The following is a 12,896-nucleotide window of genomic DNA, read 5'->3' on the forward strand; positions in this document are numbered from 1 at the left end:
TTCGCATAGCATATTATAGGTGAATTTATCTATCTGGCTTTAATGCCTGTTCCTATAAATTAAGAATTATTTTTTCCATGTCAATGAAAATTAATTATCCAATCTTCAAGCTAATGTTATAAACTAAGCCTGAGATAATTATTATACCATAAGGATGCAATGCTTTCCCTCTTTCATCATCATTAGTCTCAAATTTTGTGATGATGTATATTTTCCATATGAGTAATACTTAAAATACTCTTTGAAAAATTTATCACCAAGTTAGTATGCATGAAAGATTACATCTCAATCATGTTAGTAATATGCCAAAGCATTTTAATTTTTAGACTTCTACCTCCTAATAAAATATTAGATTTCTACTATGTCATTTCATCCTAGTTTTCAAGGGCTTTCACAACCTGTTGATAATATTACTTTTCAGAACTCCCCAACAAGCATCTTCTAGGGTGGCCAGGTAAATGTTCCATTTCTAATAATGTCCCATTGGGATACTTCCACTTATTTTCATTTTTATCATTTGGTTAATATCATTGCTCTACCTTCACTTCCCTTCACTCAATATATATTTTTAAAAGAAGTTGAATTATGTTCTTCCCATAGACTTTTGTGATTCTCCAAACTTCATCCATTTTCATTTTTCTGACCCTTTGTAATCTCTACCCTATATTGCTCCATGCGGGCTTTACTTCTATATGTTGTTTATCTTTTTTTTGTTGTTTCTCATGTTGTCTTTTAACTCCATGATGGGGTAAGACCGTATCATCTTCTTATCTGTTGTACATTTTCACGGAACTTTTGAGTATTGCTCAATAAATACTCATTGATCAGATGAGCACTCACAGGGGTGCAACATAAAACAATGTATTTGGTCAGTCAGTTCCCAATCCTAAAACAAACTCAAGAGAGAAAAATTTGATTAAAACATCATAAATATTCTTAACAAATAATAACAAAGCTAGCAAAAATCATAGAGTACTGTAAGTTCTATGAGAATAGAACTTTAGCTCAGAGCTGAATGTATGAGTTTCTGTTTTACAAATTATTTTGTTACTTGGCAATCCAATTTTCAATATTTTGTTAATTTGAAGCAAAACTGTATCAACAACTAATTATTTTACATTCCATACTGGACATAGTGATAAATTGTAAATACCTGAAAAATTGTCATAGGAGCAGGGCCCTTTTTAAAGTTCATTTGCTGAATAGATTATCCAACGTCTCTTCTTGATGAAAAAAAAATTGGAATGTGATTTTTTATGCAAAATAGTAAAGCAGAAACCTCTCCTGGTGCGCCGGCACAGCCGCGGAGATCGTGCCATCTTGGGTGACTGTCACCGGCATCCAGAGACCAGCTACTAACCCAGCAACAACGGCTCTCAAGCAGCGCAACTACGTGAACTCGGAGGAACTCTGCTTCTCCCCACAGAAAGCAGATCCAAGCAACAGTGGGCTCCTGATCTCCACACACTCTGTCTGAGGAACAGCTGCTGTGGGTGAAGCCTCCCTCCACCAGCCAGAAGAGCCACAACAGCTGTGAACAGCACCCATCAGAAGACCCGCTAACAATAGAGGAGCAGCTGCTACCACAACTGCCTAAGGAGCAACCACAGCCCGAGGAGCCACTACCACCTAGGGAGCAGCCACTGAACGACTCAATATCTATATACGTCAGTGAGATCAAACATGGGTAGACAAAGAAATCCCCAAAGGAAAGAAAAGGAGGACTCACCAGAAAAGCAGCTAAGTGATACAGAGGCATACAACATGACAGAAAAAGAATTCAGAATAAGGGTCCTAGAGTGCATACACCGGATGGAGCAAAATAGTAAAGCAGAAAAGTGAAGAAAAAACACATACTACCTGCATTGTGTACATATCTGTTGGGGTATGTCTTGCGAAGGGACAAAAATTTGAATCTATATTCTTGAGGAAGGTATTCCATGAGCTCCTTTTTCTGAATGGGAGTGTCTCCATAAATATGAAAAGATACTTTTAGAATTTGTGCAGTCAAACAGACTAAAGAAAGTAGCATACACTTTTAGAAACAATTTTTAAATAAGTATTTGTATTTTATTGTAGAAAATTCTAAGGTTTAGTGTAGATTCACTTTTCAATTATGAGTGATAGATAATCTGTCTTTTAACGAGACAGTGGAGAAAGGCAATAAACTACCGTATCTATTGATCATGATTCTTGAAAACTGTTTTAAGAGTTATAAAGGAAGGGGATATTAGTGAGTAACTAAGAAAATGTGTGTGTATTTCTGAGGTTTACTCTTTGCCGTCTGTTAGTGTGTCAAGTAGAGAGCTATTTCCAGAAAATAAAAGTTAAGCACATTGGACTCTGTAATCAACAAGGAAAAAAATCTTTTTTAGCCCTCAATAATTCTTCAGCACCGTATGTCTTCTTCCTGTAAGTTCATTATATTGTTGTTATTTCCTCCATCGGTTTTTCCTGAACCAGGTAGTCCTTTCAGAAAAGTGGAGCCAAAGCAATATGTGAAACAAAGAACATAATTGCATTTCATCAGCATGGAATTGTTTCCTGGTTGGTTAATTGAGTGTATGTATTTTGTTATAACTCATCGCCATCATCTGAGCTGAGACTGCTCCTCCTACTGCTCTCTTTGGAAACTTCAGGGGAAGTGGCAGAAAGTAGAGGGTCTGTCCCAAATGGAGATAAGGTGGCCAGTAGCATGTCATCCAATCTTTGCTCCTCTTTTGAAGCAGCACTGAATGACAGATCTGTGAAGTGTGACAAAGGATCGGAGAAGGACAAAGCTTGGTCACAGAGCTCAGGGCTCAGTCCCTGCAACTGAGTCGACTGCTGGCAGTAGTCTACGGAATTCTGCTCAAGAGGGGTCTGTTTGTTGACATGAGCACCCATATCAATTGTGCCAAGTGGAGCCTGGGATGGAAGACCATGAACACGAGCCTGTAATTCTAGTTCCTGCAATTTCAAACAAGAATGATTAAATAATGACTTTGAAAGTGGACTTAACTCAAGCCTTAGCTGGTTTGGCTCAGTGGATAGAGTGGATAGAGCATCCGCCCGCAGCCTGAAGGGCCCCAGGTTTGATTCTGATTAAGGGCACATGCCCGGATTGCAGGCTCCATCCCCAGTGGGGACATGTAGGAGGCAGCCAGTCAATGATTCTCCCTCATCATTGATGTTTCTATCGCTCTCTATCTCCCTTCCTCTCTGAAATCAATAAATATATATATATATATTTTTTTTTAAAAAGAAAGTGGACTTAACTCTACATAATAAATAATAGAACCAAAATATTAACAAGTATTCAAAATGAAGAGTAATGTAAATTATAAACATTCTTGCAAATAATAGAATTTGCTATATTTCTATTGACTAAAAATATAACCCTCAAAAATATGCAGATTTAAAAAAAATTCCCCTCCCCTTGTTCTATAAGGGAATACACTATGGTCCCATAGTGACTCAGACTACATTTAAAGTGAATAGAAAAGCTTCCTTTTTTTATTTTGTTAGTCATCACCCGAGGATATTTTTCCATTGACTTTTAGAGAGAGTGGAGGGGGAGGAGAAGAGACAGAGACAGAGAAACATCGATGTGAGAGACATCAATTGGTTGTCTCTCACACACACCCTGACCGGGCTGGAGATTGAGCCTGCAACCGAGGTATGTACCCTTGACCAGAATCAAACCCATGACCCTCCAGTTCATGGGCTGATGCTCTAACCATTGAGCCAAACCCTCTAGGGATTCCCTTTATTTTTCCAGATTAATTTCTCACTATATTACAGTTCCATGGAAACAAAGTAAATGGTTTATCTGGCTATAAGCATACTCATTAAAAAAAAAAAAACAACTTGAGAGTTATAAAAACCCATACTTCATACTTTAATATTTTGTGTCACATGAACAGATGAGGAGTGACACTATAAAACCTGCACAATAATGGCTTGATTCAATAGAATCCATAGCAGTGTTACTAAAGACATAAAAGGGGGAAGGAAGAATATACTGTCCAGTATTATGTAGAGAAGCACATGTTCTAGTCCAGTATTATTATTTGGCTGAAATAATATCATGTGCATTTATAAAATTCATTCTATGTTCTGCATTTTGTAATTAGTTGTCATCCCTTCTAATTTCTTAAAGTCTTCTCAACCCCAGATTTCTATCAAAACCTAACAGACAACCCAATTCATGAACTTCTAAAAGACAATAAAGTTATTCTCCAGAAGGAAAAAAAATAATTATTTATAAGAAAAAAATAAATGAGACCAATGAATAAAAACGATGACACGTCAGTCATAGTTAAGCTGCGTGGTTTGTGGCAACATTCTTGTAACCACCTGAATCCTGAGCAGAAGCCGCCTGTTAGCCTGCTCCAATTTCTTCTGTCGGTGCTCTAATTCCCGCGCTCTCTGTTGTTCCTTTTGTAGCCACTTGATGTACTCCACTGATGCTTTTAGAATGGTGCCTTTGTTCCAGCGCATATCACTGTAGAACAGAGATAACCTTTTCACAATTGTGCATGTCAGCAGAATTCATAAGAACTTAAAAATCTTTTACATTAATGTGAAATAATGATTTACATGACTATTATTCACTCTTAGATATTATTGCTTCTGAATAGAAATTTTAATAGAATAGTTAAGGAGCCCTTATATAGTAAAATTAATCCCAGAATGAAAATAAGTGTCAAAGGAAAGTAATAAAGTGACTTTTTGTGGGAGAGCTAAATGCAATATCATGATTCTACCATTACAGTTTTTATATTTTTAGTGAAAATTGCTTTTATTATTAACTCCAAGATTAAAATCTATGTGTGGTATTTCTGCATTAATGAACTAGGAAATGTACATTATTGAGGACTTAAGCCTAAATTTTTAAAGATCATTTCAAATGTACCTACTTTCTAATAAGGTTGCTTTTATGCTTCTAAGAAAAAAAAAAAAGTCCCTCCTGAATGGTGATCCTGAGTGATTGTGAAGCAAATCAGAATTTGGCAACATCATTTTATGCAATACGGCAAAACTTTCTAGAATTATTAAGCAAATTTTTCTGCACAAAAGTATCAATGCTTTTTTAAAAAGCTGAATACCTATTTTTAAATAAGTTTCATATAAGTAAATACATTAAACATTATCAGATAACCTTTCAGGCTATAGCATAGAACAAAATTTACTTAAACATATTTATGAAATAGGAGGATGATAAATCTGAAATCACAGAACAAGTTATTGATTTTAATATCTGAAAACACACATCAGTGAATTTAATATTATCTGAGAGTTAATAATATTTGAGGAGAATGAGGACAAACTAAGTGCTAAAAATCAACCTGAGTTTTTGGGAAACCTTAATGAATTTTCAATTTAGAGTCATGAGCTGTTTTAAATAGGGTGGGGCCTTGACTTACGAGTGTCCTGACTAACGAATTTTTTGAGATACCAGCTGTCTCTCGGCCGATTTTTTGCATTGAGTTGATAGAGTAATTTGAGTTAGTGAGCTCAGTCTTGGAACAAATTAAACTCATAAGTCAAGGCCCCACTGTACAGCATAAAGTAAGCACGTAGGGAAATTTAAAAAAATTATTACACTGCATATATTTTTAGTTTATCTGACCTTAGTAAAATATCTTGAGCTCAATATATATTTACTAAGTAATCAGAAGTGGGAAAATAGACTTTAAGAAAAAATCTGGCTTGTATATGAATCTTTGAAAGTTAGTGTTAGACGACATTTCCATTAATTTCAACAAATTAGAGGGAGCTGTATTTTTCTACCCACCAGGTGAACATGTTTCTTAGGGACTGGAGGAGCCTTCTTCTACTGAAATGCACCCAACTACTCGGTGTCTATCTCAAGTTTGAAAATGCTTTGTCAGTTCTCTAGGGCTGTAATAGTTGTTGGTCTCATTTCTCTCACTAGCCACTTGTCTGGTGGTGCGAAGGCAGGGAAAAAGCAGCTACTTTTGTCATTAAACCAAGAACGTATTTGTATCTGAAAAGTGTAGTGAATTAAAACTCTAAGCAGTAGGGAGCCTCGCGGCCCTAATTTTCTTTCATTTATTCTCATGGGAAGAAAAAACTTGGACAGAGGAACTAAGATGAAAAAGATAACCTAGCTAACTTTGAAGTTTAAAGCACAGCTTATTTAGATCTAAAATAAGTCTTCCAAAAGGTGGTAGAGACCACTCAATGGGTCTGCCTTCATGATGTAATTTGTACTCAATATTAAAAAGTTCACTCTATTTTGAAGTCATTTTAAGCATGAAGTTTCTTAATATATTTTAAGTTTTCCAAAATTATTAAGATGTATACCTCTCTCACAAGACAACTTCAAGAAGCCAGACATTAAAAACATCTTATATGACAGTAACACCAACACATGTAAAGGTGTGCCTAAGGAATGAACGTTGACACTGATTTTTCATTTTCTACAAAACAATTTTCTTTGAAGAACTTAAAAATTTTGAGGAACTTGAATGGATTTAAAGCAGACAACAGAAGTGCATAAATTGAAGCAGAAGTATGGCCAGGCAAAACTATTGAAAAGGCATAATCTGTTTTCATCTTTGGAACGCATATCCACTTCAAAACAACAAAACATTAAATAAAAAAGTGGTCAACATGACAGATTTGATTTTTCTTGCTTAGATGAACATTGAAAAAGGCTTATTAGGTTTCATGTACTACCTCAATTACCATCCTATATAATAAAAGGCCAGCCACCATAAGCATAACAACTGGAACGACCAGAGACCAGAATGGCCCTGCCCCCAAGCAAGTGGTTAGGGGCAATCATGCAGTCAGGCAGAGTAGTTTGGGGAGATCAGGTAGGCAGACCAGTGATTAGGGGTGATTAGGTAGGCAGACCTGTGGTTAGGGGTGATCAGGTAGGCAGACGGACCCTCATCGGGCTGGCCCCACCACCCAGCAAGCAGTTAGGAGTGATCAGGTAGGCAGGCAGGTGGTTAGGGATGATCAGGTAGGCAGATGAGCAGTTTGGGGCAATCAGGTAGGCAGATGGCCCCTAAGCAAGGAGTTAGGGGTGATCAGGCAGGCAGGCAGAGTGGTTTGGGGTGATTAGGTAGGCAGACCAGTGGTTAGGGGTAATCAGGTAGGCAGGCAAGTGGTTAGGGGTGATCAGGTAGGCAGACAAGTGGTTAGGGGCGATCAGGTAGGCAGGCAAGTGGTTAGGGGCGATCAGGTAGGCAGACAGCCCCTCACAGTGCTGGCCCCACCCCCCAGCAAAGAAAGAGGGAGGCTCAGGCCACTGGCTGCAACTCTGTGGCAGGTGTGCGGCCAGCCAGTGATCGCCCTGCAGAGGGAGGCCCAGGCCAGCCAAGCTTTCACACCCCACACCTGTTGATGGCAGAGGGAGGCCAACTGTGGCAGGGGAGAGGGGCCAGTGCTGCACAGATGACAAGCAGTGGCAGCAGCAGGGGTGGGGCCAGCTGCCTGCAGCCAGGGGAAGGAAAGCCCCGATAGGCCCTATTCTCAGGCCAGGCCTAGGGACCATGCCTGAGGGGTCCCAGATTGTGAGAGCGTGCAGACCACACTGAGGGACCCCCAAGTGCATGAATTTTCATGCACCAGGACTCTAGTCTCTCTCTCTCTCTCTCTCTCTCTCTCTCTCTATATATATATATATATATATATATATATATATAGAGAGAGAGAGAGAGAGAGAGAGAGAGAGAGAGAGAGACCTTTTGACTGTTTGACCATTCAACCAGTTTCTATGATGTGTACTGATAACCAGGGGCAGACACTCAATGCACAGGCTGGAAACATGGAACAGACTGATGAATCTCAGAGGGAAGGGGGAAGGGGGTGGGTGGGAAGAGATTAACCAAAGATTTTATATGCACACTAGAGGCCTGGTGCATGGATTCATGCAACAGTAGGGTCCCTCAGCCTGGCCTACAGGGATCGGGCCAAAACTGGCAGTCTGATGTCCCCCAAGTGCAAGGGACCCCACCAGTACATGAATCTGTGCACCAGGACTCTAGTTCATTTATAAAAGCAGGAGAATGTTATGACTATAGAGAAAAAGAAAACAGTTTCATAAAAAATAAACCACTATAATTGGTTTTTCAAATTAAAGGGTAGAAAAAATAAAAATTTTATGGTATCATTAGAATAATTTATGTTTTGATATTTTCTATTTTTACTAATATGACTTTTTTTGCATCTGAAGTTTTTCTTTTTTATTATCTTAACTTTTACATATGTCTCTTTTTTCCCCAATTGACCCCCTCCCCAAATCATTCCCACCCCGAGCAAGCCCCCTACCCCTGCTCCAGTGTCTGTGTCCATTGGTTATGCTAATATGCATGTATACAAGTCCTTTGGTTGCTCTCTAACCACTCTTCCCACCTCACCTGTCATTTGTCTCTGGATCTATTTTTGTTCATCAGATTATGTTGATCATTATATCCCACATATGAGTGAGATCATCTGATATTATATTTCTCCAACTGGCTTATTTTGCTTAGCATAATGCTCTCCAGTTCCATCCATGCTGTTGCAAATGGTAAAAGTTCCTTCTTTTTTATAGCAGCATAGTATTTCATTGTGTATGTGTATCATAGTTTTTTAATCCACTCATCTGCTGATGGGCACTTAGGTTGTTTCGAAATCTTAGCTATTGTAAATTGTGCTGCTATGAACATAGGGGTGCATATATCCTTTCTGATTGATGTTTCTAGTTTCTTGGGATATAGTCCTACAAATGGGATTACTGGTTCAAATGGAAGTTCCATTTTTAACTTTTTGAGGAAACTCCATACTGTCTTCCACAGTGGCTGCACGAGTCTGCATTCCCACCAGCAGTGCATGAGGGTTCCTTTTTCTCCACATCCTCGCCAGCACTTGTTGTTTGTTGATTTGTTGATGATAACCATTCTGACAGGTGTGAGCTGGTACCTTATTGTTGTTTTGATTTTCATCTCTTGGATGATTAGTGACTGTGAGAATGTTTTCATATGTCTCTGGGCCTTCTGTATGTCCTCTTTTGAAAAGTGTCTACTTAGGTCCTTTGCCCATTTTTTGATTGGATCATTTTGTTAAGTTGTATAAGTTCCCTGTACATTTTGGAGATTAAATCCTTATCTGAAATAGCATTGGCAAATATGTTCTCCCATGCGATGGGCTTTCTTATTGTTTTGTTGATGATTTCTTTTGCAGTGTAGAAGCTTTTTATTTTGATGCAGTCCCATTTGTTTAGTTTCTCCTTAGTCTCCATTGTCCTAGGAGCTGTGTCAGTAAATATATTGCTTCGACATATGTCTGCTATTTCGCTGCCTATGGAATCTCGTAGGATGTTTATGGTTTCCCGTCTTACATTTAAGCCCTTTTTCTATTTTGAGTTTATTTTTGTGTATGGTGTAAGTTGGTGACCTAGTTTCATTTTTTTGCATGTATCTGACCAAATTTCCCAACACCATTTGTTGAAGAGACTGTCTTGGCTCCATTGTATGTTCATGCCTCCTTTGTCATATATTAATTGGGCATAGTAGTTTGGGTCAATTTCTGGGCTCTCTATTCTGTTCCATTGGTCTATATGTCTGTTCTTGTGCCAGTACCAGGCAGTTTTGAGAACCGTGTCTTGGTAATATAACTTGATATCCGGTATTGTGATCCTTCCAACTTTGTTCTTTTTTCTCAGGACTGCTGTCTAATATGACTTTTTTTGTAAATACGATTCATAAAAAGCACATATAAAGTAGTCCACAATCACATACCTGTAGAAGCTCTTCACATTTTGTGTTTCTTAGTTTCATTTGGGTTTATTTTTTACCAAAGGTCAGAAGATTGATATCCCCTCATTGTTGTTGTATTTTTATTTAATTTTTTCAACCTATATGTCTTAACTACAGCTGTTCACTGTATTACTTCTATTTCTAACCTTACTATTTTGACCTAACAAAGAAATAAAAATTTCTGAATGTATTTGACACATACAAATGGCAACTTCAGAGATTTGCAAATGTCTTTAGATTTTTAGCCTTGATTTCTTAAACCAACCCATAAGATTTTTCTAATCATGAGCTGAAAGGGTCCTCAGTGGTCAAGTACTTCACAGCTCCTGCTATTTGCCCAAGAGCATGTGGTGTTCAGAAGAAGAGCCCCAGGTCTCTTCATTCAATTCAGTAATCTTTCTCCAAATCTTCCCTGCTTTTTCAAAAGCGTCTGCCGTAAGAAACATGTTTTCTAAATTGACTCAATGCATAAAATTATGACGCGTTTCACGAGTTATTACTATCCTCCTTTGGTGCAATAGGTAATACTTTTTATAGTTTCAATGCCATTCTTCCTTCTTTGTTTAAAAATGCTGGATCTGTCCCATTTGATTGATTTCATGATCCATGTTTTTAAATTTTTTAAAAAATATATTTGTTGTTAATCCTCTGATAAGTGGTTAATTTCCAAAATATATAAAGTACTCATATAACTTGACAAAAGGAAGACAAACCAATTTTAAAAAATGAGCAGAGGACCTTCATAGGCACTTTTCTAAAGAGGACATATAAATGGCCAAAAGACATATGAAAAAATGCTCAACATCACTAATTATTAGGGTATAAACATTTTAAAAATCCATCTATGCTTGTGTTTTCTAAGTTTTTGTTTTATTTTAAATAAATTAAAATATACTATGGCCCTAGTCAGTTTGGCTCAGTGGATAGAGCCTGGCCTGCCAACTGAAGGGTCCCAGGTTTGACTCTGGTCAAGGGCACATGCCCGGGTTGCAGGCTTGATCCCCAGTGGGGGGGAGGTGGGGGTGCCGGAGGCACCAGATCAATGATTCTCTCTCATCATTGATGTTTCTATCTCTCTCTTCCTCTCCCTTCCTCTCTAAAATCAATAAAAATATTTTTTAAATGATAAAGAAAAATAAATTATACTATGCATTTTAGTATAGTTTCTGAAGGAAATAAAAATTAAAACACATCCTATCTAAATAAAAGAGTAATATGCAATTAGCCTTCACTCTGCAACAAAGATGGCGACACCCATAGCTGCTGGGCAGGACGCTGGCCGTGTCACCCCAGCAACGTGAGCCCAGCAGGCAAGCGGGCTGCAGAGAGCACCCAGAAGGGCCTACTGGGTGGTGGCGGTGGTGACTCACAGGCAGGCAAGCGGGGCCCGCAGGCAGCAGCCAGCAGGGCCTGCTTGCTCATCCCCATGGTGTGGAGCAGGCAGGCCCCGCAGAGAGCAGAGAATCACAGGGAGTGGGCCCAAGCCCTCAGTAGCACATCCCCTGAGGGCTCCAGAATTGGAGAGGGTGCAGGTCGGACTGAGGGACCTCCCTGCTCGCCATCCCCCTCCCCCTTGAGCGAATTTTGTGCACCAGGCCTCTAGTATTCAAATAAAAAGGCCTTGAACTTACATAGAATAATTGGTAAACAAATGTGCATTTATATTTTGAGTGTTAAAAAATTCTATCAGGAAAACGTTTACTCTTCCTACTAATAAGAAGAGCCCTACCCCCTCCTGTAGCTCTCCGCCACCTGCTTGCAGCTTGCTGCCCCACCCTCCTGCTGATTTGTGATCTGGTCTTTATGCAGTTGGTTGTTATGCTTCACAGGATAACGACCATTTGCATATTACATCTTTATTATATAGGATTGCCAGCATTTGCAGAGGCCAATTCTCAGTTTGAATGAAACATTTTTCAAGTCATTATTGATGCTACAGATCATGTTTTTATGTTTTGGGGGTAACATTCAACATTCTAAATTGATACTTTAATTAATTAACTATTTGTTGAAATTCAAAATCTCAAAGGTCTGTTTAACTGACTTTGCACGATACCAAAACTTGACTAAAAATTTCATTACGATAATCAACTAGTGGTTGGCATCATTCAACATGTTTTTTATAATATAATTCTATTTTTTTACTTGCATGTCTCTAGAAACATGGAACCTCTGAAAATCCAACAATGCAATTTTCATGTACACATACATCTTACATTGGAAAAATTGTTATAACCATAAATTGAGTATAGATAGCAGTCAGTATCATGGACAGCATCTGATGTTACCATATTTGTCAATATTGGTGTCACACAGAAAGACCCACATAATCTGAGGAGACTAACTTATTTTTAATAGCTCAAAAGGACAACTGTTAGTAACAACCTTGATGCTTAATGACAATCAGCCTTGAATAGATATTTTAAAATGAGACCAGAAGTAGCCTAATCTTTACCATAAGCTGATAAGTTCCTATTCATTAGTCCTCCTCTGCCCTCTCCCCTCCCACCCATTTTGGGGGATAGTAAAACCATAACATTATTATAGAAATTATTGTTGAACTCACGGGTCATTAGTCTTTGGAATAAGAGTGCCAAGCTCCTTGATTCTGTAATTAATATTATACCGTCTTCTTCTTTCAACTATTAAAACAAAATTATTTATTGTTCTCATTAAAATACAATTCACTTTTGAATATCTGTAAAGTTTCTTAATAATTTTAAAAACAATAAATGAAAATTTCCATTTAGTTAAAAGACTATTTCTTAGAAATAAAATAAAAATTTAAATATATTTTATTCTGAAAGTGAAAACAATATTAGAATTATATTTCTATTGTACACAATGCTTTAAAAATATGTCCTCCCTAAAACATGTTTTTCATTCCTTGAAATGCTATAATATTTACTCATACTAATATATATATATGTGTATATATATATATATATATATATATATATATATTTCACACATATGCATTTGTCAGTCCAAAGAATTATAATCTTTTGATGTCTGCACCATACTTAACTCTTCTTATATACTTCCGGCCCTAACACAAAGTTTGGCACATAGTTGCTGCATGTGCCCAACTAGACTATGACCTATTGAGGGCAGAGACAATTTCTTTCTCATTTTTAT

General features: G+C 37.8%; 1 protein-coding gene across 2 annotated transcripts in view; it reads right to left on the reverse strand.

Annotated features, from left to right (window-relative positions):
* Positions 1 to 725: 725 nt before the first annotated feature.
* Positions 726 to 12,896, reverse strand: part of TFEC (transcription factor EC) — a gene marked incomplete at its 5' end in the record, with an annotated part of 89,738 nt that continues 77,567 nt past the window's right edge. For both annotated transcript variants that reach the window (XM_081101672.1, XM_081101673.1), the window contains 3 exons: positions 726 to 2,949; positions 4,339 to 4,486; positions 12,325 to 12,400. In XM_081101672.1, coding sequence (XP_080957798.1) covers positions 2,575 to 2,949; positions 4,339 to 4,486; positions 12,325 to 12,400 — 599 coding nt within the window. In that variant the 3' untranslated portion in view covers positions 726 to 2,574. The remainder of the gene's footprint in view (positions 2,950 to 4,338; positions 4,487 to 12,324; positions 12,401 to 12,896) is intronic.

The sequence above is a fragment of the Myotis nattereri genome (assembly GCF_964212035.1).
Source record: "Myotis nattereri genome assembly, chromosome: 11".
Taxonomy (NCBI): domain Eukaryota; kingdom Metazoa; phylum Chordata; class Mammalia; order Chiroptera; family Vespertilionidae; genus Myotis; species Myotis nattereri.